The sequence below is a fragment of the Rissa tridactyla genome, chromosome 1 (genome assembly GCF_028500815.1).
Source record: "Rissa tridactyla isolate bRisTri1 chromosome 1, bRisTri1.patW.cur.20221130, whole genome shotgun sequence".
NCBI lineage: Eukaryota > Metazoa > Chordata > Aves > Charadriiformes > Laridae > Rissa > Rissa tridactyla.
The window spans coordinates 78263143-78287503 of NC_071466.1; the positions used below are offsets into that span (position 1 = coordinate 78263143).

Here is a 24361-nt window from a genome sequence, read left to right on the forward strand (position 1 = left end):
GAAGCCCATCAGAATGTCAAAAATTAAGCAGGGTTTTAATATATCACATTCTGCTGTGAAACTGAGCTAGAAGACCTGCAGCATAAATCTTGTTTCTGGAATTACGTAATTCTGGGTCCAGAAAGCGTAACCACCACCACAGAGTTTATGCATTACCATCACACAAACTGGTCATCTGCTGTAGCATTTTCCTGCTTCTAAGTTATAGTTAGGGCTGTCCCAACATCCTCTTGCCTAAGAGTTATTGAACTTCACTGTTAACATTTATTTCAATTGAAACCCGATACTGAAGGAGCAAAGGTTTTATTATTTGTTTATTTTGAAAGCTGTGTTAGTTCAATCTAACTGTTCCAGGGTTTGTTTTAAATACTAAAAAAAAAATAAAATCTGTGATGCAAATTATGGCCATTAATATGCTCCTCTGAAATGTAAAGATGTTTTCTGACTGAAATAAAAGGAAAAGGAGTTTGAACCTACATGCAGATCAACAATATGCGTCTGACACCTTTCCTGTCCTCGCCTTTCTAAAATCAAAGCCATCTCCTGAACTACTAGTTCACAATTGTGGTTCCTGGAATAACAGTGCATTATAATTACAGGAAAAGCAGACAGGGAAGCACTAATAAATGTTATTATCCACATCAGCTGGAAAAATAATTTTGCTGTACTTTCTTCAAAAGGCTACAGAAGTCAGGAGGGGGTGACACTCTAGAGATAAGCATGGCGATAAGGCAAGACTTGGCAATCTGTACCTCAGTATCTGCACAGGAAAACACTTCTTGTGCAAATAGTCACATGCAAGGACAACTCAAGGCCTACAGCGTCCCTGTGCACAGTGTCGGCAGCTGGCACCCGCCGGAGCCGATGTCGCTACACCAAAAAACCAAGCCACTGCACAGCATGACTGCACGCTGCTGCTTCTCCATCCCTTCCACACCACCAGCCGAGCCACCGTGACAGCAACAAGCCCTTTGCCAGGTGCCTGGCCAGGATCGGGAAGAAGGCAGCCATCAGTTAAACATGGATGCAACCTCCTCCACAAAAACCCAGGGGAAGAAAGGAGAGAAACACCAGGAGCATCCCTGCAGGGCGCCTGAAAGCGATGGCACTGCTCCTTCCACGCTCCTCAGGAGCTGCACTGGCCCTCAAGCCCAGAAATGCCCGGGTGCTAAGACTGGCTGGTTCAGGGAGGAAGAAACAATCTGACTTTTTCATATTGCTGCAAGGGAATATCCAAAAAAAAAAAAAAAAAAAAAAAAAACCACACCAAAAAAAAAAAAAGAGTACATGTGCAAGCTTCTCTGGTGTACTTTCTGCTCTTGATGAACATTCCCAAGAAAAGACGTTTTCTCTCTGAACTATAGCTGGTATTTTGCAGCACTTTCTGAATGCCTTGAATGAAAAACCAAAGACAGGTCTACCGAGACTAAACATATTTATTTAAACACAGCTGTTGTGGTGTAATGTATAATGATGTAACCCTGCCATAGCGCCAGACTGTGAATTGGCAAAATATGTCATATCAGCATGTATTATTATTGCTTTTAGATCCCTCCATTTCAATCCATGACACGGTGTCTCGAGGAAGTACAGAGGCTCCCAGTATTTCATTAAATCTTACAGCTTCCTTTGCAGTTACGTGTCAGTTCCTGGAAGCAAGGAGGAAAGCACTCCAATAAAAGCGTTGATGTGTCTTTAATATTTAAAATTAGTATGACACACCTTGGATCATAAAAAGTTCATCACAGACTGATAAAATACAAGTTATTTTAGAGCAAGGGAGTGTTACAGACTCACCCCACCCTTTATCCTTTTGAGATGGATCTGGCACTTGGCAATAGTGGCACAGAGTGGCACTGCCACAGTTAAGGATATGCCAGCATAACAGAGCCTTTATTATAATGCTGTAAACCACACTTCAGCTGTCATAATAGCTCGAGTATAAACTGCTAATCATCCCTGCCTCTCCTCAAGTGCTATACAGCATAACTTGCACTATGGGGGAAAAAAAAGAAACCACCAAAAAAACTCCCCCACACCTCATTTTTCTATAAGAACAGGTAAATTTTCCCTTGTTTGGTGAAACAAAGTGTTCATAGCCTAGACTTGGCAAAAAACAGAGCAGCTTCATCTCTAAGAGCTTCAACTCCAAGCCAAACTGAAGACACCAGCACCTCACAGAATGAAATCCATTGGGAATGGAGCACCCCATTGCCTTTGGGAAGTGCTGCAGCTTATTACAAGGGCAGCTGAAGAAAACGCTCTCTTTTAGCTCGCCAATCTTTCCATGATAAAAACAACTACTGCCACTTTGGTCTGCCGAAAACCCTTCCGCACGCAGAAGCCTTAAGGCTACAAACGCGCCTCTTCCTTTCTCCCTTGAGTTCCCACCCACATCGAAAGAGAGCGCACCTTCAGAGAAAGCTGCTGCTTCCCTCGTCTCCTCCACGCATCTGGCCACCACCACCAGCCAGCACCAGGGCCCAGGCTTTTAAGAGCCTGCAGATGGGATCCTTCTTCTGCTGGCCTCACAGCGGACTCAGCTGCCACAGGAGGAGGATGAGCCCGAGCACTTCATCTCCACTCTCCCTGGGGTGGGCTGTGCTGCCTCCTCACACCTCTCAGACCCCCCTCACTCTCCTAACACAAACCCACGACTTCCCACCCCACAGCAGAGCTTGGACCAAAGTGCTGAAGCTCCAGGGACGACAACGTGCGTTGTGGAGGGTGGCGATGCCACCCTTGCACCAGGCAGGGCTCTGGTTCCCCAGTGGTGAAGAAAATAGGTTCAAAACCCCATCTGAGAGTCACTGGGATTGTGAAACCAAGCACGGGAATGTGAGGAAACGTGGGGCGTGCAACCTTAGCTCTGCCCCTTGTGCACACACGACGATGGCACCCTTGCTAATTACACAGTAGGTATCGTTGTCGCACAAGCCTTGCCTCATTCAGCGCAGGGGCAACCAGAAAACGAGCGTTTCCTCACTTCTGAAACTACCTAAATAACTCTCTCGGGTGCGTGCGTGGGGGAGAGGGATTAATTGTTAGGTGCAACTTCATTTTTTGCCTGCCGACAATCCTTCCTACCCGGTCTGCTTCTCTGGATGTTTTACAACCTAGAGCTCGTACGGCTTTGAGCAGGAAGTGCTGGGTCTATCATTATGCTTTACTCATATACACTAAAAGCCCTCAATACATGAGCTGAAATTATGAGATGCATGTTCCTAATTTAATATTTCACGATTAATTGCAAAGAAACTCAGTAAAAATTATGATACCGGTTACCTAGAAATCGGGGTAAATTAAAAATAGGGATGATAAATCACTTCTAGGAAGAATAGGAGTCAGCTTTAAGGTCTTCTGAACTTCAGCCACGCTAACACCTTCTTCAGAGCCAATTTTCTATACGACACGTACCAAATTTTACTACGAAGACTTCAAAAACTATAAAGTATTCAGCATTTAGTCTTCCCCTACCAAATTTCAATGAAACACGTACAGTAGAAAACGCAGCAGCAGAAAGATGCCAAATAAATTCCTTGAGACACTTTTAAATTATCAGAAGAGATTATTATTATTAATATTGTTATTATTGTTATATGAACCCTTCTTCTTATCAGTAGGATGACTTTCAGTGACCACGTTTCCAGTGTTAATATTCTGGTCTCACAATTAATATTAGTTTGTCTTTTATCAAAGCACTGATTAGATTTTTGTTTTTAAAAGAGGTCGATATCAAGATCTGTAGTCACACGGGGCTTTTTTTCCCTAATTAATTAAGATTAAGCACTGTAAAAAACCCAAACATATCCAAGCAGTAATTTCTAATGAAACTATTAATTATTTAGACCACTGAACACCAACACAATTTACACTACGTATCGGCAGTTATACCATTTATGTATTTAGTACTTGGAAAATGTTTTAACCTAAGTTAAACTTAAGTTCCCCTTTACTTCTGCACACTGATTTTAGTTAGCGAAGCAATCACTGACTGCAGCCCGTTTATCCTCCCAGCTCTGTATTTCCTTTCCCTGAGCTTCAGGATCAGAATTTCAGACCGACTTCCCGACTCTGTATTGGGGCAGGGGGGTGTGGGGGGCAGGCTCACTTCAATAGCGAATATTACTATCTTTTCAGTTCGCAAATCAAAACAATTACCAAGTTTTTGCACTGCATCTAGATTTCAGAGCTCAAACTGTCCTCTTTCCCCAAAAAACTGTCTTGAATCCCATCTATAAAAATTAGATCAACGCCAGTAGGATGTGACAGAACAGACAGTGACTTTTAAAAGCCATGTGAAAGCACACGTCCCAAGAGCATGCAACTTTGACTAAGTTAGGGTAAAGAAAAAGAAAAGAAAAACAAAACTAATACGGTTTACTTGGGTTAAAATCCTGAACACTTCTTCCCGGCAAGTGCAAGAAATCAAGCTTTTCTTGGAAAATTCGGAGGCAGAAGGGTTGCACTGCCACCGGACTCCTTCGCTCACCCACAGAGCTCGAGGACGAGCCACCAAGCATCCCTCAGTCTCAAACCTTCCACGGGAGAGCTGCACTGCTGCCGCATGAAGAATGGAAACTCTGACAGGGAAAGTGGGGCCAAGGCAATGGGATAGGAGGCAGGTCCGACTCCACCGCCCTGCCCTCCCCTCCCCAGCCCCGCTTTTCCCCGGGAAAGGCACCCTGACAATCAAACACCTGGACCGGTGAGAGTTAAGGACACCCCCTTGAAAAGATATAGAAAGTTTTAAACATACACACCTTCCTAGCTTACTGTCTGGAAAAGTTACTTGGCGTTTTCTTACAGCAAGCGCAGTTTACTGATCCAAGCTTTAATTAAGCATGTTCTAAGCAACACTTTCACTTTTTGTTGCACTGCAGTCGCTATTTTGAAGTTATTATGGAAACGAGGTTACTCTGGGTAAAAAAGTTCCTGTTGACAAGGTGATTCCCTTTTTTTAAGCAGTGGCTGGACACGGCGAGTCGACGCAAGGCAGCAGGTAACTGCCAAGAAGCAACTGCACACAAACAACTATCTGAGGAGGAAACTACTTGTCCTTGGAAGAAACCACCCCGAGTTAGGGCTGAAAGAAAACTTTCCACATCTGTCAAATCTGCCCTGGTCCTACTCAGGCAGCTGACATTTCCCAGGTTGGATCTTCACTACTTTCCTCCGGCATTTCCAAATTCAACACTTCTTTTTTTTCAATAGCAGCTAAGAACAGACTGCAACAAAACACTCGGGTCACATTTTCGTCATGCTGTTTCTCTGTGGTTCGAAAAAAAGATTTGGAAAGTGTTACACACCCTAGGCACAATACCCAGCTTTGCTCTGCCAAGAAAAACTAACGCTAGAAAAATGCTCAGATGACTTCAAACTGTACGCACATCTGCCCTTTCTGTCACCAGGGTTCTCCCGTTTGTTTGGGGGGTTTATCTCTGTCTTTTGAGAACGAGAAAGGAGTATCCCAGCCTATCACAGAAGGATTGGGAATGGATAAAAAGTAGATAAAATGCTACCGAAGGATGGCATGTGTGATGAAATGCACAAATACGCTCTTACTATGTGGTGTACTTGTCCCATCTCCTCCCCAGTATTTCAGATAATTCTCTAAAACAATTTCCTCATCTGCTTCAACCCTTACCAAAACACTATGCCCTCTCAATATTATTGTTTTTTTACCGTTCCTCTGGTTAGGACTATCAACAGAGCCACAAAGGCTCATTCGTTGCTCAGCAGAGAAAGTTAAAGGCTCTGACGTGCGTGCAGTCATACGCTCGGCTCTGACGATACCCTACGCGTCCGTCCGGACTCGTGGTTTTGCTGGAAGTTTATAAACTCAGAAGCATTTTAAAGTCTTCAAGTATGATGTGAGGGAAAGAAGAAATTCAGATCTTCGTTTTCTGGCAAACTCAAAAGTTTCCTCTAGTCAGTATTCCGCATGCTGTTGACCCACATGACAAAAGTGCAAAAAAAGGTAACTTCTCCGACGGATAACTAACCTGCAGTCCCTTGGGGAAAAGCACAAGTGTCACTCACTTGTCAGCTCACGGGCTGTCAGCGACTGACAGCCGCTTAGCCAAGAATTAAGTTTCCAGAGCGCGGGCGCGTCCTCCCTCCCGGAGCGGCCGGGGCGAGGAGGCCGCGGCCGGCGGTCCCAGCGCCCCGCCGGGCGGAGAGCGACAGCGGGGCCGGCGGCGGGGCGGGGGCACGGCGGGGTGGCGGCAGCGCCGGGCTCCGCGGCCGGGCCGGCGGGAGGGCTGCGGGCCGCCGCCCGCCTTCCAGGCACCTACCTGGGCTGAGGGAGGCTGCGCCCACGGGGCTCTGAGCCGAGGTCTGAGGCGAAACCGGCAGATAAAAAACACCGAAGGAAGAGGACAAGCGGGTCCCCCCGGGCCCGCCGAGCCCCCACGCCGCCTCCCGAGGCCGCAGTCAGCCCGGCGTGCAGCCAGGCGCCCCTCCCGGGCCCGGCCCCCCGCCCCGCCCCGCCCCGAGTCCGGGGCGGCCGCGGCCCTGGGGGGGGCCGGACGGGGCCGGGGCCCCGCCGACCGCCGGCGGCAGCAAGGGCGGGGCTCGGCGCGGCGGGGGCGGAGAGGGCGCCCCGCCAGCCGCAGCACCCTCCCCCCCCCCTCCCCCCTTCCCCCAGGGCCGCTGCCCCTCGGGGCGGCGCGGTGGGCCCGGCCCGCGGAGGGGAGCGGGGGAGGATCCCGGCGGCGGCCGGGGCCGCCGCGGGGCCTTAGCCCCGCTGCCGGAGAAGCGGCGCGGCCCGAGCGACCCGCCGCGGCCAAGGTCGCGGCTGTCCAGGCGAGGCCGGGCCGGGCCGCCAGGTCCCGGCTCCGCGCTCCCCGGGGCACCGGCGCTCCCCGCAAACTTTCCCCCTCGCTGCCGCCCCCCCCCGCCCCTTTCCCCTGGCCCGGAGCCGCCCCCCGGCCCGCAGCCGCTCCGCCCCGCGGTGCTCACCTGCGGCCGGGGGGCAGCGCGGGCGGAGGAAGAGGAGGCGGCGGCGCAGCTGGTGCAGGATGACGAGGAGGCCGATGCGGTACACCCGGAGCAAGGGCACCAGCGCAGACAATAGCGACATGGCCGCCTCCCGCCCCGCGGCGGCGGGCTCGGGGCGAGGCGGGCAAGGGGCGAGGCGGGCGGTCGAGCGAGCGGCCTGTGGGCCCGCACGGTGGACTCTCCGCCGGGCCGGGCCGGGCCGGGGCGGGGGGAAGCGCGGCGCGGCCCCCAGCCAGCGGAAGGGAAAGCGCCGCCGCTGTCACAGCAGCGCCCGGGCGCGCCGCCGCTCCCGCCCTTCTGGGCATGTGCGGCGGGGGAAGGGCCGCGGCGAGGCCGGCGTGGGGAGGGAAGGGGCGGCGGCGGCGGCGGGACGGCGGCTCGGCCCCCGGCGGGGAGCTGGGGAGGGGGCGAGGGTGTGCGGCGCTCGGAGGCGGATGGTGGCGAGCGGCGGCGGGGCGGACAGGCTGCCGCGTTTTGGGTGCAAGGGAGAGCTGGAGCCAGGTCTGCTGCAGCCACCGAGGTGTCCGGGCGGGGAGGAGGCAGCCGGCTGTGTCTGTGTCTCGGAATCCCCGGCTCGTTGAGGTGTCTCCCTGTTTCCCTTCTCCCTGATAGGGATGAGGGGTGGCTGGTGCCGAATCCCGTGGGCATCGCCCCGTCTGGGCATCCCCCCTGTCACCTCCGGCATCCCTCAAGCTCGATCCTCTCCTGGTCGGGCTCTGGCAGGCACCGATTTCTCCAAATTACGTACCAAGCCTTCCTGCATCAGCAGCCTACATTTCATACCAGCCTCTGGAGTGCATTCTTCACAGCGATACCTACTGTATCGCGTGGTTTATCTCAAAAGTTGAGTGTTTTAAATCCTCAGCCTTATTTTTGAGACACTTGAGTGCTTGGGACTGAAGAGCGCGTCCTGCCTACCAGTTCTTCTGGTAGATGCCTGGTTTCGGCTGCAGGAAACACGGCGCCTGGCTCTGATGCCGTGGTTTTCATTCACACAACTGGCGGTGTTTCATACACAGTATCAATACAGAACAAAAAATATTTATAGTCTTCTCACAAGAGGAGACATATATTCAAATCCTTAGGCAACATTTTGTCTTTGAGGACAGGGAGCCATACAAATTTCTGGAAGTGCATTGGAAATGTAATCTCCTCCTCCCCTTCAAAAAAAATACGTACTTTCTAGAAAAATTACAATTAGCAATATACTTTTTCAGTATCAGATCACTCAGCAGAACTGACTCTCTCGTCTGCCAGAAATATGCATAAAGTAAAAGCATAGTGTGTAGTTGCTCCGGGACAAAACCAACCATTTAATTTTATGTATCTCTGGTGAATTATTTTTTCTTTTATTATCACATGCAATTATGCAAACATAAATAATAAACAGAACATCATGAAGTCACATCAATGAAGGATTCATTCTTGATGTATATTGTTCTCAACCGTGCACCGAGTGGTAGAAAGAGCATCACATAAAAAGACATGAAAGAAGAAACTGACGTTTAGTAAAGGTGAATTATTCTTTCAGCTTATCACAGTAAAAATCAAATCTCGGCTCCTTTATGTTGCTTTACATCCTTTTCTCAGAACTACAGCATTAATGAAAGCCCTTTGCAACATGAAACTGTGAGATTTGCCTACAGTGTATTTACACGATCTGTGTATAAATATACCATGCTGTCTCAGGTTTTCTAGTATAATAAAATCAATCGATGAGTATTCAAGCTATGGAAATAAATACTCCTCTGTCTTTTTTCAGGCAACGCTATCCAAAGAATTAGACTAAGTAGGGAAGAACCAATGGGTTAACATTATGGTCTCATTAGTCCCACTACTTTTTCTCAAGGTGTTAGAATTATTCTCAACCTTCTGCGGTTCATGAGTATGGCTTCACAGAAAGGATGAGGAAAATTTGTTTCAATGCTACATTACATTTTTTTTTCTAAAGGCTGATGGAACATGAAGCAGAGGAGAAATGAAAATGGTAACAAAAGGCTGTAGGTCTTTGATTCTTTTCAAATAGTGTTTTATAATACACCCTGATTTTAATTGATACTTCCTTTTCTTTGGTTTTCAACAGTCACCATGTACTTCTTACTGGTATTTTGAGGTTTTTTTCTTGCAACCATTAACTGTGAAGCTTTGAGTATTCAGGCTGGAATCTTGTCCATCTACTTTAGCCACCTCACTTGAGACGTTATGACCTCAATGAAATTTTAGGTGTCTGAGCCCTGAAAGGGACAAAAGAGGCAATGTATTTGCTTCAGCTTTACTGTACCGGGACAGAGAGAGGCACTTCTGAAGACCTGCAGAAGACAACTGCTTCCTTTGAGGTGCTTAGAGGGCTCCTTTCCACCGAGGGTAAGTGAACTCACAGCGCCAGCGGGCAAAGCCAGCCTGCGGTTAGAGCACAGATACCCTCTTGGAAAGTCATGAGAAACGGTAATAAAGCTCTATCCACGCATGCTTCCAGCCTATCTGTCCCTCCTGCAGGACCGGCACTAATGAAGCAGTATGTGATCACGGTGCTTCCACCCACATTTTGCATAAAGATGCATAAAGCAGTAAGAAAGGAAGTGGGTGATGTTTCTAGGCTCTAATTAAGCCCTGAGCTCAAACTTCCCAGCAGAATGGCATAATCAGCAACCGACAGGTAGCGTGGAGGGTAGGTGTTGCAGCCGAGAGGCTCTGCAGCCAGGAACGCGCGAGGCACGGGGCCACATCAGAGCAGACAAAAGCGAACCCCAGGTTAGCCCAGCAGTTCAGACGCTCTATGGCACGGGGTGGAGTTTTAGGAGGTTATGCCCTATTTTTCTCGTTTGTTCCATGACAATCTTCCGTGCAACGCATCTTTTCCAGCTATGTGAGTTGGCTCCCTTGGTTTCGCTCCCCTTGAGACAAGAACTGGAGCCAACAGCTCCTGGTATTCACCACCTGGTGGTTCAAGTTCAAGTAGGAGAGGTCGGTGCTTTTTTGCCCGAGCACAGCGTAATAGTTGGGGCAGTCTCGTAAGGTGTCGAGGGTGTCACATCAATCCCTCTCAAACGGTAACGTGCACGCTTCCACTCCCGTGCTTAGCTCGAGACGTGCTCTCTCTGTTTCGCACGTATGTCAAAGCTGGTGGCCCGCGCCGGAAGAAGCCAGACATAATTCTGACTGCTGCTAATTTTTCAGGCTTCTAAAAGGGATTTAAATGCCTGTCTCCCTAAGCTGGATTGCAGTGGGACTTGAGGCAAGAGATAAGTGCCTATCTTCCCAAAACAGGATCTCTTTAACATGTGTGGGTGAATAAAGTTAAATGCCTGAGGAGCTTTCAGGTTCAGGAGGGAGGTGCTACCAAGATTAGGCAGTGCTGGGAAACAGTCGGTTGGGATTCCGTCTGGAATTCATGGTGGGTTTGGAGCACCTGCAGACAATTTTGACAGGCCGCACATGCTTCCCCCCAGCCCATGCAAAAAAAGTCATCTTGGGTACCCTCAAAGTAGGCATCGTCTTGCCTAATGTTGGGCGCTTGAGAACAGCAGGGCCATCCGGAGCAGTAAGGTCTTAGGCACCCTCCATAGTAGCTGGGGGAGGGTCGGTTACCTGGAAGGGGAAAGAAACTTTGCCAAGGGGAGAGGTGTCTGCAAGCTACGCAGTAGGAAGTCCCGGGGACTGAGAGCAGGCTCCTCTGCTGTGGGCAATCAACTAATGGGACACGTTTATTTTTCTTTGGTGACGCTGGGGGAAATAGTAGATGGGTGTAAGACCGACCTTCTGCCTGACAGAACCAGTGCTACAGCATTTGCCCACGAAGCGGGGTGGCTTTTGATCCCTCTTGGTCTTTTTCAGGTATTTCACTTTTCAAGAAAATAGTCTCGTTGGGAAAAACTGCCCCTTGCTGGGGTGGTTATAGTCATAAGGATGTGAAGCCCAGGAATACAGTAAAGAAAAGAAACACGAGTTTTTCTAGCCTAGCATTTGAATTCATGGGAACAAGGGGACACAGTTGCAGTCCACGTTCCCTGAAGAGCCTACGCTTTTTAGACTGGAGAAGAATATGGACTAAGAAGTGCAAATAGAGTCCTGGAGTAGGGATAACTTCCCCCTCTTCAACCAAATGCTCACACCACTCAGCTGTTACTGCGAGAAGCACAGTGTGCTTATTGCTGCCGCTCAGGTTTTTTAAAGCGACCGCCCCTGCAGTGACTACTGTATTTGTGCATCTGAGTATTCAGCGCATGTTGCATTTTCAGGAAGTATCTGGTCTGGAAAGCCTGGAGCATGAGTAGTTGTGGCTGGGCATCCACCCCCCCCAGTACCCCTACTCCACATCAGGTAAGGTCAGAGCATCCCCCCTGCGGTTCAGCCAAGACTCAGGGACCAAAGAGTCAGAAGGTGGCATGCAGAAAAAAGCAATAACAAAAATAAATAAATAAATAAATATTTTAAGAAAATATATCCCCAAACACATGTGTTTACATACAAAACTTCTGCAGGGACGTGGCGCAGCTGCTGACAAAAATACACAAGCTTTTGTTAAAAAGAACTGCTGTGATAAAACACTTAAAAATAGTAAATCTGTTTAGAATTGAGTGAGGGTATTAACAGCCTACAAACTGTACTCGCCAACTTGACTTTGTGAATTGGCTGAAAGAATAACAAAACACCTGTAGCAAGGACTGTATTTCAGCAGTGGGGAATCAGTTCTGGGACTTTATTTGAAAATGTCCTGAAGTAGATAAACTCATCGATTAACACACACGAGGTTTCAAAAGGCCTTTGAGAAGATCTGGCCCACAGAGGATGCCAAGCAACTGGGCGGGGAGGGAGGTAATATCCAGCATATTTACCAAACAGAAGAAAAGAAACAAAAACCTACACTAAAAGGAGAGTGAAACAAAGTGATTGACTTTCATGGGGAAATCAGAGCAAAATAACAGCAGGATATCGAGTTTCCATACCGCATCCAACCCTGGCTAGTACACTCCTTAATGTCTTGGATGGGGTAAGGGAAAAGCTGTTGCAGCAAAATGGCACGGTGTTGTTTCTATTAGTCAAGGTGGGAGAGGAGCGGGGGAATTTTCAGACAGATTTAAACAAGTGAGGTGGACTGGCAACTTTCTGACACCCACAGAATAATGCTATTGAGGAAAAAAAAAAAAGATTAATTATGCCCACTATAGAAATGGATTTGTTGACAGTTAGTTCATATGTGTTAAAAAATATCTAGTGTCAATAATTGCCCTGTGGTTATTTCAATGTTTGTATAGTGATGTCTGCAAGCAGCTGTGGCATACTCTGTGCAACACTGCCCAGCCCAGAGCTAAGAGGATTTTGTTAGGGTTCAGCAAACAGCCAAGAGGATGATTATGGTCCAAAGCAAGAGTCTTCCATGACACCAGGTCCTCCATGTGTCTATGATCTCCTCCTTAGCAGTACTATAAGATAAACACGTCTTTCATCAGAAACTTGGTTAGCACTGCTCTAATGTGAAGGAAATAAAAAAAAACCAGAATCACCCCTCATGAACTGGATATCACGAGTTGATCTGCACCTGCATTTTTGTTGCAGCTGCTTGCACGAATACTTGAGTACCAGGTACAACAACATTGCGCAAGGCAGTATTGTCCGTTGGGAGGAACACAACAGACGAGCTTTCAGGCGCAGGCAACCCTGCCCGTCCCCTTAGCCGAACGGGGCTATGACAACACCGCTGCCATTAGTACTCAAGGTTCAGTAGCAAAGTTCACTGGTCTCATCCATCCTCGTCTGCAGGCACTTCCCTGAAGACCACACTCGCTGCTGTCACGGCCGGCCTTGGGAAACGGTGGGACCGAACCCCGCAAATACGTGGGAGCCTTGGTTTTGGGCATGCCGGCTGCGTTAGGTCCCACCTGGTACAGATAAGCAGGCGACTCCGCACAGCAAGCAGGGAGCCCTCACACTGATGATGGATGGGTGGCCAGGACAAGGAAGCTGGGAGGTGGAGTTTGGATGTCAAGATCTTCAGAGCGGTCCAGAAATGTGCCACACAGAAACGCGTGTGTGGTCGGGGCTGTGGCTCATGGGACAGTCAGGGGAGGCATCTTCTGCTGCCCACAGAAGGCAATTCTCACCTGTTGTGAACTTTTCATACAGCTTGAAGTGAGCTGGCTTTGTGCCCTGCTCTGCCTGTGTGCGCCTCACACCAGTGTAAAGATACTTCCCATCACGTATTCCTGTTTTGCCAATTGACTTCTTGGATCGGAGCTAATACGTGTTGTCTTTAGGAACGACGCTATGCTTTTTGTACTTAACTGCACAGATTTCCGGGGCTCCTTGGGGGCAGGTCCTGCCCGCAGCGCTCTGCGACTTCAGGATGGGAAGAGCATCTCTTATTTTTGTTGCTGTTGTTGTTGTTAAAGACTAGCTGGGGTGTTTCCGACTGCCTGTCTCTAGGGCTGCCGCATATGAGAGAGCAAACGCGGTGATGGGTAAAGAGATGCGCAGAACAAGCTGGAGGGAAGAAGATCAGGCCAAAACACGATGCAAATGCTGAGCAAAGGAAGACGTGCAGATGACAGAAAATAGGAGTTGTGGGAAAGGCTAGAGGTGGGTTGGCTTTGGTTTAGCTTTGCTGAAAAATGGTCCAGCTCACTGCTAACCCTGCTCACGGCGTGCAGCGGGAAGGATGAAGATGGGCAATTTTCAGGAGCAGTGATGTCGCGTGAGCTGATCTGGCGTGTAGTGTCAAGACATCTGAAAGCAAGTGGAGCTCAACAGCCCTGGTGCAGTAAAACCATCCTTCCTGCGAAAGGGCTGGGGCTGGGACCAGCTGCCCCCCCTGACACCAGGCGGAGGTGTGCTTGTGGGGTGTGCGCGGAGGTGGACCACAAACAGGAGGGATGCGTACAGTGACCTGAGCTGGGAGGTGCCTGAAGCCCGGTGTTGCCTTTTTCCCTTCTATACTGACTATACAGGGGGATTATTGAGAATGGGAGAGGGTCCGGCAGTTCCTTAAGCCCGCTCTGCGCTCCTTTTTGTCGCTTTTCTGGCACGGCTGCTTTGCACTCCTCTTTGTCGAGGGGTCCTGGCGCCCGCATCTCCCCAGACACTTGCCCGTCACTGCTGCGGCTGGTTCCTCTAAAAGGTCTCTGCCCTGTTACTTCTCCTTGTCCTGGGGCAGCCGACGCTCTCTCCCGTTTTTGTCGATTCCATTTCACTTTACTTCCTAATCACCCAGACAAACCTGTCTCTCTATCTGCCTACAATCACTGGATTCCCCATTCTCTCAATCACACCTGCCTGTCAGTTGTCCAAAAAGATTACGTACGCCTTGAATTTTCCACTTACTTTAATAAATGAATGATTGCAAGGTTATATAACTTGTTTATGTTTGGCTTGTGTAGCGATGGTTTGGATTTTGGCTATTCTATAGCATTACATTAATTTACTGAGCACAAAGCAACTGCATAAAAAGCTAGCAAGGCCAAAAAAATTAATCACTCGAAATTTAAAATTTAAAGGGAAAAGCTAAATAAAAATTTGCTATTCTTGTGGACAAATTCACATTTCCCATTCCTTGTCCTTAGGGTGATCCAAATCGCTGTAAACACTCAGCTTTTTTCATTCTTTGTATCATTTTTGTCAGTAGAGAAGCAAATCGTAGTGTGATGACAGTGCCAAAGCTGCCTTAAGAACAACTGAAGGGAAGATTCAGCCGGGCTCCGACCTTACGCTTTCTCCCCTAACACTGCTCTGTGAGAAAGCAGAAAATGTTCCAGAATTGTAGTTTGATCCCCTAGAATATATGCCCTAGAAATTATCAAAGGCAATCAATTTTGCTGATAAAAATAATTTAAGGGCTGGAGAAAGCCAAGGGCTCATCCTGACAGTTGTTAAGAACAGACTTTCAAAATTATTGAAAGATGTCTGATTCTGATTATACGTACGACATTAGCCTTCGTATTTTTCAAGGGTAATAAACTATTCCGATTATACATAATGTGTTACTTATGATAGTTTAATTTCCAAGTCTATTTAGACAGCAGTTTAATTCAACATCATCATCACATCCCACTCTGCTGAGACAGTGCAGAATGAAAGATCGACCATTTTTAAAAATCGTTCACTAGAGACTCACAAATATGCGACAAAGTGGGTATTTCGCAGTCTGCCGGCTGCCCTCAGAGCTGAGATTGCTCGAGCCCAATAGATAACATTGGGATTCCCACGAGGCGCAGTGGTTAGAAACGGCGCTTTTCGGATTTTGGATTAGCCTTGGGTTTGTATTGCTTTCTAATCTGTTGCTGCTGTTTTACAGCCATTTACATTCAGTAATTAATGATGATAAGCCTAACATAAAGGAATCGGCTATCACTGCTTCTATATATGTTAGACCTATTTTTAGTTTCTGGGTTTGGGTTTTTTTCGTGTGTAAGAGTATGCTTTTAAGTACCACCATGACACTATAAAATGACATAGGTAGTTCACATGCATAAGAAGCTTTTAAAACTAAGATTTAAGCCTGTTTTATAACAAGTATTTTTCATCTAGTAAAAGGCCTTAATCCAAACCAACCAATAATTCAAGTGAAGAGTTCCAATCTTTAAAGCTACTTCTTAAAACTAGGGTGTTGGGTTTTTTTCTAGAAACTTGCAAAAGACCAGTGATCCACTACATGTCACTTTGACTATTAATTGATAAGTTTAGGATAAGCTACTTTAGCATTGCAGAACGATTTATTCCACATTCCCAGCTAGAAGATGTTTTCCTACCTCTTGACTTCAAAGCTCATTTATCTAAGGTGTAGATTATTAAAGGGCGTTTATACAACTTCTCCTCATAAAAAACAGAATATAGATATATATTGTGAATGTATATGCACATTTATGTGTACAGACAGATAAAACAACATTTTGAAATTTCATTAAGCACATGGAAGGGGAATGGCATTTGCTGCACCCAGGACTTCAGAGAGAAGTGTTTAAAGGGGTTGGTTTACACTGTTACTTCTTACCTCAAGAGAGTAGGGATCTCTTTCTATATAAATCACATTACAGCATGGATACTACTTCGAATAAAGGAGTTCTATTGGCTGTAACATGCACTTGTTACACAAAAATTATGGGTGGAGAGCAAATTCTCCTGGTAACCACATGTTCAAGCTGCAAGCCTTAGCTAGCAAACAGGTTTTTATCTACCAGAAGTGTAAACCCAGGAGCCTTTACTACTGTTCCAGATTAAAGAAAAGCAAGCAACCAAAACCACGCATTACGTACAGGATGAGTGGCTTTACGCTCATGATTTCACTGGCTGGGTTTCTAATTGCAAAACAAGGGGGTTTCCTGCAACTTGCATGTTGGGTCTTGCGCCCATCTTGCTCGTGGCCAGTCTGTCTTTTACTGGGGTTTTGCTTCCTAATAAAGAAATTATTAACAGCCCATTCACTACGTTTAATTTTTTTTTTCCTCCCAAGGAGGGATCAAGGTAAAAGCTAAATTCTGCATCTGGCTTTTCTTGTTTTTTGTCTGTCACAATATCAATCATGCCCTTGTTTTGCATTGTCTTGCAACCAACTGTTTACAATAAGCCATCAATAGCAATCAAGGATCTGATTCTATCTCTCTTGCTGCTGTTGATTAAACAGGGAGAGTATGAACCGAAGGAGAACTCGACTGCTTAATCAAAACACAGTTTATTTACACAAAAGGACATAAATTTGCCCGTAGACAGGCCCAAAGAAATGTGGGGGTTTTACCTGCAGGTTTAGTTTTCGCTCTATTTAATTATTAACTGTTCCTGCTCTAATCAAAAGGTTAATTTAAATCATGGTGTTACGAAAGAAAATTTTAGTCAGCTTCAGAAATGCATATGGATGAACGTGTGATCTGTAGTTCAGGGACAGGATCAAACACTGAACAGCCACATTGGGTGAGACAAAGATCAGCGCAGATTTCTGTCTAGCTCTTAAAATGACCGGGACCAGATGTCTCAGAGGGAAGTTTAAAATCTTCTCAGCAGACAACCTCCTACACGGTAATCTCCACTTTCCTTCTGATCTCCACCTATTATACTGATATTTAGTAATGGTTGTTAGACTAAAATTCTGAAGATTTCATTTTTTTTTTCTTGCTGCCAGTAATTGTCTCTTTAGATATATTTGATATGTAGACGATTCTCCAAATTATTTTTGGATTTTATTAAGTCTCTTCTAGTTGTGCAGTGTTTCATGTATATGATTACATACATTGTGTCACAAAATATTTTGATGTTTTATAATTTGCCACCTTCTAATATAATTGCATAGCCCTTTATTTCTGTACTATGAGGCAGGAAAGCAAAATTCCCAGTCTATCTTTAAACCACTTAGTATTTTATATACTTCTCTCTTGTCTTACTCATTTCCTGTTTACTGTAAAAGATCTTTTATGGCTCTTCAGAGGGAGTTCACGATACAACACAATCTGTTAACTTTTATTTAGACATCTCCTGTTCAAAGTGTACTATGGAGTGTCTATTAAAGTAACTGAGACTGATATACGGAAAGAAGTGTTGGTATAAAGAATATTTCATATATTTACAGCGCAAAACTGCCAGTGTAAACTAGGCAGAGATTAAAGTATGAGTATTAAGTGAACCACGGACAAGAGATGTTCTTGTTAAGGCCTGCACAGAATTGGCTAGTCATACCGTGCCGCTCTCTTCCCTATTTTTAACTGCGAGATCATATGAAAATACAGATGACAAGTGTGCTAGATGTTTTCTCAAAATTCTGCTCCCGGCCTCTCCTGGCTGTCTCCAGCACTGGCGCACCCCATGATGGCCATCCAGCCCTGGCTTTGGAGGGTGAAATCTCTTCACGTGCCGAGAGTAAGGAGATTGGCACTGCTGATGGAGGCAAGCCAGAACCTTCTCTAATGCCGCAAAATGCCTTCGATAGCATCTGCTCTCTCGTCAGCACACAACAGTTCTCCATCTGTGCCATCCTCCGTCCATACCCCAGGACCGCATCATCACCCCTTCGCCAATTAGGCCACTACGCTGCTAAGGACAATTTGTAAGTCACATATTATTTTCTGCACTTTCTTTTTCCGATTACTATTGTTTGCCACTTGAGACAGGGAGTGAGAGTGGAAAAAAAAAAAAGAAAAGAAAGGTCTTTGCAATGAGTTCTTGAAACATTTTAAATATAAGGGTCGGTCTCAACTTTTCGTCTTTAATTATCTGCTGCTGCTACTTGGAATTTTCAGGGCTGTTTGAGCCCTGTAATAACTTGTTTGATTTATAGTTATAACGATTTATTCCTGCTGGGGGAGGAAACCATGCTGATTACTTCTCTCTTGTTTTTGCTGTGTCATTCTCTATGCTTGTAGTATGTATTGCAATGGTTCTTCTAAAAAGATAAAAAAAATCAATCAATACAATTTGCTAAAAGCAAATACTTAATGTACACATTGATACATAAGCTGCAAACTATACCATATGTGAAAATGATCACACCTATTCAGTGTACAGATGCCTTGGGGTTTTTCCCGGAAAAATAAGTTTTTCCATATACCGAGACTCAGACGTGCTCTGTTATTTTCTTGCTTACATAGAGCAATGTATTGCAATCTATTATCTTGCTTGCTTTTTTTGGTATGCACTAGGCTGATAGTTTCAGTGATTTTCCCTTAATAACCTCAAGCTGTTTTTCTGATCGTTGCACTGGAGGACGGTCCTACATAGTTCACATACTGTAGCTTGGGGGTTTTTTGCTCCCAGACAAACCATTTTTTTGCTGCATTCGGGCCTCCTGCACAAAGGGGAACTTTACTCTTCTTTCAGTATTAGCACTGTGCCTGCAAATAGAAATCATTTTACCTTCAATTAAGCTTGTTACACATCAGTGGCACACTACCAACTTCAAGTTTATTCCACATTTACAAGAGAGAGAAGAATAGATTTCACTACCCTGAAGATACATTTCTTGATAACTTGTAGCCACTAATCAAAAACTAATCCAGATTATTAGTGACTAAAAAACATACGCATCTGAAGCGTGGAGTGATTTAATTACCTCTGTCCAGTGTCTCCAGAAACTATCATTAATGATGGTAGGAAATATTTGTTTCGGGGGAAAACGAGCGAGCAGGTAGTGATGGCGCACACCGCCGCCTTCCATCAGCTCCCCTCTCTGCTGCGCATTAACTCGCTTCCTTGCCGAGGAATCGCTCCACGGATTGACTGGTTTCATTTACCAGCCTTCCTAGGCAGAGCTTGGAAAGGAGAGAAAAGCGCGGCACCTCGTCTACCTAGCCATTTATTTATTATATCGTTTCCTCGCTTCGGTCTACTCTTCGTGAGGCTTTTGTTATATTTCTCCTTTCCCATGTACCTGCACTTCAAGCGTGAGGCTCCTGCCTCTGGCATCTCCGCAGAGAAGCCTGAGCCCGTGCTCCCACCTCTCCCTGCAGGGGCTCCTCCGAGGAGCCGGCTGGGGAGGCAGGAGGGTCACTACCGGAATGCCGAACATTCCCAGTTGCCGGCCAGCGCCGGCAGTACCACTGGCAGCCTGGAAATCAGAAGGAATCCCACAGTAGTAATTTTTGTGATACCTATTGGGTTTGCCAGATTTTTGGCTTTGAAGACTCGTCAGCGTCCTTTTTATTTGCTTATAGAAGAAACTAATCGATAATATTCAAATCTAAGAAATAAGCCCTAGCATGCATCTAGAAAGAATACATCTATCAAGATCAGTGACAATTACAGGACAAAACCCCTATGAACTAATTAGTAGAGTCAGAAAACAAACATTGGTTTCCTAACAGACATATTTTTTTCCTGACATTTCCACACACCCCCAATAATCTGCCAGTCCCTCAAGCATATTTCCTCACCTCCAAACATTCCGAAAGGCACCATTACTGTCTCCTGTCTCTTTAGCACCCACCAATTCCAATCGAAAGAGCAGCAATGAAGATGGATACCCCCTGTCACGCATTGCTTCGTCTCCTAGCACAGCAAGGAGGGCAAAGCCAGTATCATCAATCACTTTCCTTAGAGGCTATAGTCAAGTGACACGAGAAGTTAAAGGCTTCAAATGAAGTCTCAACTTCACCTGTCATTTTCTGTGTCCCAGCGTGGCAACCCCCCGGCAGCGGGTACGGTCCAGCTCAAGGAAGGAGAGAGGGGCTGCACGCTGCCAACTATCTCCACAAAACTCCTAGTGCCATGGCCAGGTTGCAAACCCTCTGTCAAAAGCTGATCGGCAGCTGTTAATATCTTTACAAGAAGGTACATAAAATGCTCAGGCTGAGAATTATCTTTAAGGGCAAGCCTGTGAAACACATCTCGGTGGGCTTTGGTTCTCTTTGGATGCGCCACCCAACTGCAAAATGAAAAGAAAGGGGAGAGCTGGGCAGAATATTCAAGAATATTCCAGAAGGGAGGCTGGGGAGGGAGGCCTGTCTGGAAATACCCAGCACCCTTTTGGGTCCGTAACAATAGGTGACAAACAGAAAACAAAACCGCAGCCAAAATCACCTTCCAACACAAAAACATTGCTCTACATTGATCGTAACGAAAAGGCCTTGTTTCTCCCCAGCGGTCTCTTTGAGCAACCTGGGAGCCAGTCTTCTATCTTCTAAACCCTTGGGGGCCTTTTCAGCCCTCAGCGTGGTCAGCCTGCTTTTGGGGCAGGTTTCCCAAGAACAAAAAAAAGCATCGATATCTAAAATGTAAATGCTGTCGAGGGTCCCTCCTCCGAACTGGGATTGTTCTGCTTTATCGCTAATCTCTGCAACATCGCCTTTGAGTCTCTGATTTATTTACTGACCACAGCCCCCCTGTAGTTAAGCTGTGGTTTTGCTCCAGAAAGTCATCCTAGGAAAAAAAAACCTGAAATAAAAGCAACGTGTGATTCCACATAACTGCAGGCCAAATGATATCCTCAATTACCTTCATACCACGCCACTAACTGTCGGTGGGGTTGCAGAGGTGTTACTGGAAGTGGGATTTGGCCTGCAGAACCGTAAATCCCATGGGACAGCAGCTAGAAAAAAGCCAATTGACTTGCGTAGCCCGAGCCAAGCTGCGGAGCTGGCGGGTACGGCTAAATCACACTGTCAGTGTATAAACTGAAAAAAAAAATGTTCCAGATGGTGTGTTCTTCCCCTTAAATCCTCTCAGCTCTCACCTGGGGATGTGAATATCTCTAGACGTAGTCATACAAAGAAAGGCAATACTGAAGAAAAAAAGGCCTCGTGTACGAAAAAAGATTTTCGCTCGTACTTGAACGGTTCACTGGAAAAATCTTAAACTTTCCATACCTATATTTCTTTGAATATCAGTGGTCTACTTTTCTCTACTCATAACCCAACCAAGAAGGGAACAGGTGAAACAAATGTTAGCTTATAAAATTAGAGACATTTTCTGCTTTGCTAAGATCCCAACGCTGAGATGTTTGATGTTAGAAACAATAGAGCAAAAGATTTAAATGACTGAAAGCTATTTTAGAATAAATGTGTCTTGCATAAGTCACATACACAAGAAGAAAATAAAAATTAAGGAAAATTGCTCAAATGGAAAGCCTAAGCTGTGAATATCAATAGACTACAATACGTAGGCTTGCATATTCTAGCTGCCATTGCTCTATTTGGCTTCAGAAACAAAATTATTTAGGATAATTATAATTACAGCTGGTAAGAATTTCCCTGCTCAGGGAAATGCTAACATTTCAACATTTGTTTTCATGCTGAATCAGAATTAAAAAAATCAAATTCCTCTCAGAGAAAAATTCTGAAAAATTATGATTCTTAGGTATTAAATACAGATACTGTCACAACACTGTCCTACATATATCAATATCTGCAGCATCTAGTAGGAACATATTGTAATATTTAATTTGTTATTCCAATACAATTCCAAAGTCAACATGAAAGGAAGAGGAAAATTAAACACCTCCAATTCACAAAGCAGAATATTTTGATGTTGAACAAGGATGTTGGGGTGAGATTTTCAGCACTGTGGAAACATTTGCATTTAGAAAAAAAAAAATTATTTGCCAACAGTAAATTTTTTATCCGCTATTGTTTTACTAACTAAGTTTTGACACCTCTCAGTACTCTTTCTCTTTGACAATATCCTAATCAAGTGGTTTGTCTTTCCTTCTCACTTCCTTCCTTTCTTTCTCCCTTTCCAATAGTTTGATGACAAAGAAGCCTTATTACTGTATTTGGATAAATTTTTTACAGTCTGAGTTCTATATAGACACCTTCACATCTCTGGATTAATGTGCAAAATTGAATCCTTATAAATTCCAAGTGAGGCGACTAAGCAGATAGGATGATGGACAAAGAGAGGTGTGCGTTTCAGGGGAGAGCTGGGATTAGAAGCCGGGTAGCCCTGGGTCTACACTGCTTCCGACTGCTGCGTCTCTTGAAAAATGGCTCAGCGCATCAGCTCACAGGAGAGATCAGCCAGCTGAAGCACTATCCATAAAACCCCATTTTCTGTGTATTTCTGAGAACACAATTCGTGCACGTGGGAGCACAGGTAGCGGGCGCACCCTCACCCGTCTTTTCGTTCAGACCAAGGCGGGCTCTTCCTGAGGCAGAGCTCCTGCCTGGCCCACCAGCCTGCCTGGCTTCCACCCCGCAGCCATCTGGGCCACAGCAGAAGAGACCTTCATGAGACATTCCTAGGGTGAGCAGGTATTCAGGCCGTGCCATCAAACCGGACCTGCTCCAAAGGGAAACCCCCTGTAGTACCCACTCTGGAGTACACCAGCTCCTTTTTCCTCTGGTCCGCTTCTGCTGAGCTAGTGCAGACACAGCCATAAAAACCCATGTGCCATCCATGGTATTTGGAATAGTCCTGTAACTATTAGTTAAGATTGGACCTTTTTGAAAGTATTTGTGACGCATAATCCTCAACTCAAGAAATATGGTTCAGACACTATGGAAACCTACAAGCCCTATGGCACAGCACCATGCAGAGTAACATAGGTGCACCTGTGTTATCCACCCATAAAGGCAATGCTTATACTGGGAGCTAGAGAAGTGCTCCTGCACTCCCTGACCCATCTCTGTCACCCTTTCATCTGCTTCTCTGTGGCTGGAAACTTGGGCGGGATGCCTCCTGTGACACCCTCACAGGAGATGGCTCAGCTGGGCGAGGAGGCCACCAGCTCCTCTGAACACACTCAGGAACACCTAGTTCACTGAAAACTCAAGCTGCAGCGCAGAATATCCTGCTGTTCTCCTTCTGACAGGGTACTGCATCAAAAGCTTTGCCGGAAGGAGAGAGAAATAACATTTGGCAATGACGTGTCTCTTACCCAACAGTGAGAGCCATGGTTCCACAGCCCGATGCTTACCCTATCCCTTGTGGGAGCAGGCTGGGCTCCCCAGCCCTGACCTACACCGTCCCTAGAGGGGAAGCTGCCGTGTCCCCTTCTGCAACACTCGGGTACCTCTGCCACCACCTGCCCATGTGTTGGCCAAGCAGAGGACTTCAGTGGAGCAGCCTCCACATCCAGGCACCTGCGCTTGGTGCCACAAGATAGGCACTGCAGAAATTTGCTCTTCACTTTTCTTGTCAGTAAATTGTCTCCAATAATTGCCTTGGCTTTAGAGTCGAAGGCCTCCGGAGTAATGAACAACTGTTATTTCTAGTACAATGGGATTCCTGTCTATAATGGTATCCCTTAATTGCTACCGCAGTGCAAATTATGAAAAGCAAGAATATCCAAATATAGAGACAGTTGGCCCTTGTGACAGGAAATTAAGGTCTGTTCTCTAACGCTGCTGCACGCCCTGAACTCCAGCTCAAGTCAAAATGAATTACATACATTCAATACTTCAAAAAAGCAAGCTCTTAACCTTTACAAACAGGAGCTTACAGAGCTCCCATCGTGTGTGTTCTGGTTATTCCTATAAATGCCCAGTGCTTTTTCTGATCCTACTAATCTCCTGGGCATCCTGGTCCCATCAGAGTTAGTGGCAAAACTTGGCTTAAAAAGGCTGAAGTAATTTTTCTTAAAAATAAGGAATGAATCGGTGGCTGTATTATCTTTTGAAGTTTTCGTGGGTTTGATTGCTTAATTGGTTGTTATTTTTTACTGTAAGAAAAAGCAAGCAGATGTTGCTATATCATCCGCAATACAAAATCTTTCATCTTCCTTCCTATTTTTCATGCCTTGAGAGTCTCTCGTTTTCAGCCTCTTGGATAAAATCTTTTGGCATACCTGTTCATGCCTTGCTTTGGTGTTGTACTCCTTGGAAGCAATAACGACCAGAACGAGCTCAGGCTTCTGAGAAAGAGCATGTTATCTCTACAGTGCCATTTTACTATTCCAAGAACCAAGAGTCTAAATAATTAATCTCCGCTGCGAACTGTCTCACGAGCGTGG

At 46.0% G+C, this 24361-nt stretch overlaps 2 protein-coding genes across 9 annotated transcripts in view; both read right to left on the reverse strand.

Moving 5' to 3' along the window:
* Positions 1-7289, reverse strand: part of DHRSX (dehydrogenase/reductase X-linked) — a 166786-nt gene extending 159497 nt beyond the window's left edge. Inside the window, exons 1-2 of one of the 3 annotated variants that reach the window (XM_054196584.1) lie at positions 6967-7288; positions 6297-6353 (exon numbers count right to left, since the gene is read on the reverse strand). In XM_054196584.1, coding sequence (XP_054052559.1) covers positions 6297-6353; positions 6967-7084 — 175 coding nt within the window. In that variant the 5' untranslated portion in view covers positions 7085-7288. Of the gene's footprint in view, positions 1-6296; positions 6354-6963 lie in introns of all 3 variants that reach the window. The other 2 variants (XM_054196574.1, XM_054196567.1) reach the window with 2 other exon arrangements.
* Positions 1-24361, reverse strand: part of ZBED1 (zinc finger BED-type containing 1) — a 63044-nt gene that overhangs the window by 12962 nt on the left and 25721 nt on the right. Inside the window, exons 1-2 of one of the 6 annotated variants that reach the window (XM_054196546.1) lie at positions 6297-6446; positions 5686-6014 (exon numbers count right to left, since the gene is read on the reverse strand). The exons of 2 other annotated variants lie outside the window; for them this stretch is intronic. The gene's annotated coding sequence lies outside the window, so the exon portion shown is untranslated. Of the gene's footprint in view, positions 1-5685; positions 6099-6296; positions 6447-6963; positions 7097-24361 lie in introns of those variants that run through there. 3 more of the 6 variants (XM_054196506.1, XM_054196517.1, XM_054196526.1) reach the window with 3 other exon arrangements.